We start from the raw sequence: 3172 nt of genomic DNA, 5'->3' as shown, positions 1-3172 counted from the left end.
GAAGGGGGAAGACAGCACGAGCGAAAAGGGGGAAAAGAGAGAGCGAGGCAGGGATGGCAGATTTTTTGGGGGGAGGGGGATGCGTCCTATGTATACATGCCGGATTAGGAGGGAAAAAAATTGAAAAGTCTGGTGCGAAGGGGGGAGACACAGGAACGACGCTATCGGACCCGCCCCTGATGCGTGGGGGGAGGGAGAAAGGGAGGAAAAAGTGGGAGAGGACAAGAGCAAGAAGGCGATTATGTCGCGCATAAAGAAGAATGAGGTTGTTGATGGACAGTGTAGTAGGAGCAAGGAAAGAAGCAATGCGGTTGCCAATACGTGTGGACTCGGAGGACAGTGCGAGGTGATGGGCTGAATCGATAGGGGAAGAAAAAGAAAGCCGGCATAGAAGGAAAACTAATGAACGGGTGGACATTTAGGGCAGTAGGGTGTAGTCGAGGATATCAGAGTGTGCATTGGCGTACTGTATTTTGCAAACAAAGGGTGGCAGTGGCGATAGAATCATGGTGGGAGGGAGGTGGAGGCAAGGTAGGGAGGGTGAGGGAGGATGGGAGGGAGGGTAGAATTGAAGGCCGGCTAACTTGCACAAATTGGAACGCCCGCAAAAAGAAAATCAACTGTCATCCACCACCGAGGCATAAGCGTCATTTTCCGGTTGTGAGTAATTTCAAATTTCGGGGTAGAGACCCTCTTACCCAACGATCTAGAACCTTCCATCTCTCGTATGCCTCACCCACCCGGCTTCCTCCCAACGAGTCCTTTCTCCCTTGTCAAATGAAGCCTCTTCCCAAGGCGCCCCTCTTTTGTTCCCTTTTTCCCTTCCTCCCTTCCCTCCTTCCCTCCTTCCGACCACGTCTAGACGCGTCGAACCACCAGGTAGTTCCCACGGATATCTCGCACACATCGGATCTCCGAGTCCAAGTAGATGTTGTCATAGCTGAGAGAACGGACGAAGAAACGGCAAAAGAAGACAGGAAAAGGGAGCAGGGCGGGTTAGAAGGGCGTAGATGGCTGATTCGAGGCGAGGGCTCGTAATCTATATATAGTTAGGTATGTCTTCTTCCCCCCTTGCCCCTCTTCACACGGACACGTCCGACCCGCGTGAATCCGTCTCATCACTTCCGTTCAACTCACTAGGCATTCTTGACGAAGAAGAAGGAAGGGAAAGGGAGGACGAAGCCTTTATAAATCACGCGGGCGTCTTCCCAGGTGAAATACACCCGGGGGCCGGAGGGCTGGAGGGGGGGAGGGGGAGAGAGCAACGGAGGGAAGGAGAAATGGAAAAACCCCGGAGGAAAATCAAAAAGAGAGCGGGCTCTTCTGTGGAAGAGATTGGAGGAGGGGGACAGGGCAAGGAGGAGGGACCAAGACTCTAAACACGGTGAGGTAATGCACGTGGCACCACCTCCGTCCCGTTTGCACGCTCCCGAGACTTCTCACCTCTGGCGAGAGCTTGGAAATAATCCGGAGCGCCGAGTTTTGAGAAAATTCAATGATGTTCTCCAAGCGTTGGGTGGACTGCTCGGTAGTTTGCAGCACGGCCTGGCAGGTACAGCCCAACAAACCCTGTTTCCTGAACAGGTGGATCTCCTGTGCCACGGTGAATGGACATAGGGAGGAAGCCAGGAAGGGAAGGTAGAAGGGAGGGAGGGAGGGATATGGTTGGTGTCCGGCAAGTCTAGCTCCCGAAGAAGAGATGGAGAGTAGAAGATGAGTCTTCGTTACTTCTCTGGTCACTCCCTTCCCTCCCTTCCACACGCTATCCCCTCCCCCCCTCCTCCCTCCCTCTTCCCTTTCTCCATTCCTCCCACCTCCTCAGTAGTCCACACTAGATCCCACGTCCCTGACGCCAGCGGACTCGTGGCACTGTTCGGGGTCGGGTTCACTAGGGAGAGAGGGAGGGAGGGAGGGAGGGGGGGAGGGAGAAGGACATGAGTAGCAATATCTCTACTTGCCTTGAAAGACTGGAGGGTTGACAGGGTCTTTGTGGGTTCTGGCGAGTAGGAAGCCGGGCGGCACACCGGACGTGGGGCGTGACGAGAAGCAGCACAAGGGAACCTCCGTACATACATCTGTCCTCGATACCTGCCAAGGCACTGTCTGCGGAACTGGCCGTTTCTGTTTGTTTTCCCCTTCTGCTCTTTCCTCTTACCTGCTGCCAGCGCTTGTATCGCCTGGATCGTCCGCTCCCTCCCTCCTCCCAGGTTGACCCGTCCTCGATCGGACCCTTCCATCGTTTCAAAAAGCTATCAAATGAAAGACCTCGTTTGAGTGTTTCGAAGAGATTTTCAACTATATAGTAGGAAAAGATGCTGATTCATGGGCCATACTTGGCTCGATTTTTGCGAATTTAACGAACAATACCAGTGCCCTCGGGAAAATGCCCTCCGTGGCCACACCCCTCTTGTCCTATTTCCTCTCGCCTTCACTCCTTGCCCTTACAGTCTTTTTCAGCTTTTTAATCTGAGTAGAATCCTTCCTACTGCCGGTGGTTCCCGCGGGGAAGAAGCCGGAAAGCAGCATGCGGGGAGTCGTGGAAGCATGGTTTTCGGAGGTAGAGTGGGAAAGAGGCAGGAAAGTGGAGAAGGCATACCCGCTTGCCTGACAAAAGTCACATGAAAGAAATAAGGATGAGCAAAGGAACCGAGTAGGATGGTCTTGTGAGTGGAGTTGGTCAGGTCAAACCAATTTACGACGTCTTTCAGAGTCACGACGTCGGTGGGGTAGAGGTCGAGAGAGCAAGGACAAGACCCATTTTCGGGCTGGCACGCGTACGCAGGAGAAAAAAGTATAGAATTCACCGCGAAAAAGCTATGAAACATGAATCTCCACCCCTACGCACCGTAGCGGTAAGTATACAGACGATAAACAAGAACTGCGCCAGTATTGTCGTCCGACTAGACCTACAACCTCCTCTCCCCCTTTGCAGAACATTTTTTTTCCCCCTTTGCCCGCTTAAGCATTCCCTTTGCATGTGTGGCAGCTTGGCGGCGTGATCCTGTGTAGCAGCCAATTTTTGAGCGAAAATATGGTTGGCTGGGACGCATATACGTGCTTAAATTCCTCAGGCACTGAGGTAATCGCTGGATAATGATGGCCGTTGCCTGCCCGGTCGAGTGGGAAAAAAAAGCTTTTTTTTTTTCTTACTTATTTTCCTTACTTCTTCTTT

At 52.7% G+C, this 3172-nt stretch overlaps 1 protein-coding gene across 1 annotated transcript; it reads right to left on the bottom strand.

The window, feature by feature from the left end:
• Positions 1–647: 647 nt before the first annotated feature.
• On the bottom strand, positions 648–2941 carry NGA_0644700 (plastid-lipid associated protein pap; the record flags this gene model as incomplete). The annotated part of the gene is made up of 6 exons (XM_005855632.1): positions 648–940; positions 1138–1238; positions 1815–1888; positions 2156–2249; positions 2446–2604; positions 2846–2941. Coding segments are annotated over 6 exons (606 nt in total), but the record flags the coding sequence as incomplete, so codon positions are not given.
• Between the last annotated feature and the right edge of the window lie 231 nt (positions 2942–3172).

The sequence above is a fragment of the Nannochloropsis gaditana genome (genome assembly GCF_000240725.1).
Source record: "Nannochloropsis gaditana CCMP526 unplaced genomic scaffold scaffold149, whole genome shotgun sequence".
In the NCBI taxonomy this organism is placed as follows: Eukaryota; class Eustigmatophyceae; order Eustigmatales; family Monodopsidaceae; genus Microchloropsis; species Microchloropsis gaditana.
This window is presented reverse-complemented; position numbering and strand designations above follow the sequence as displayed.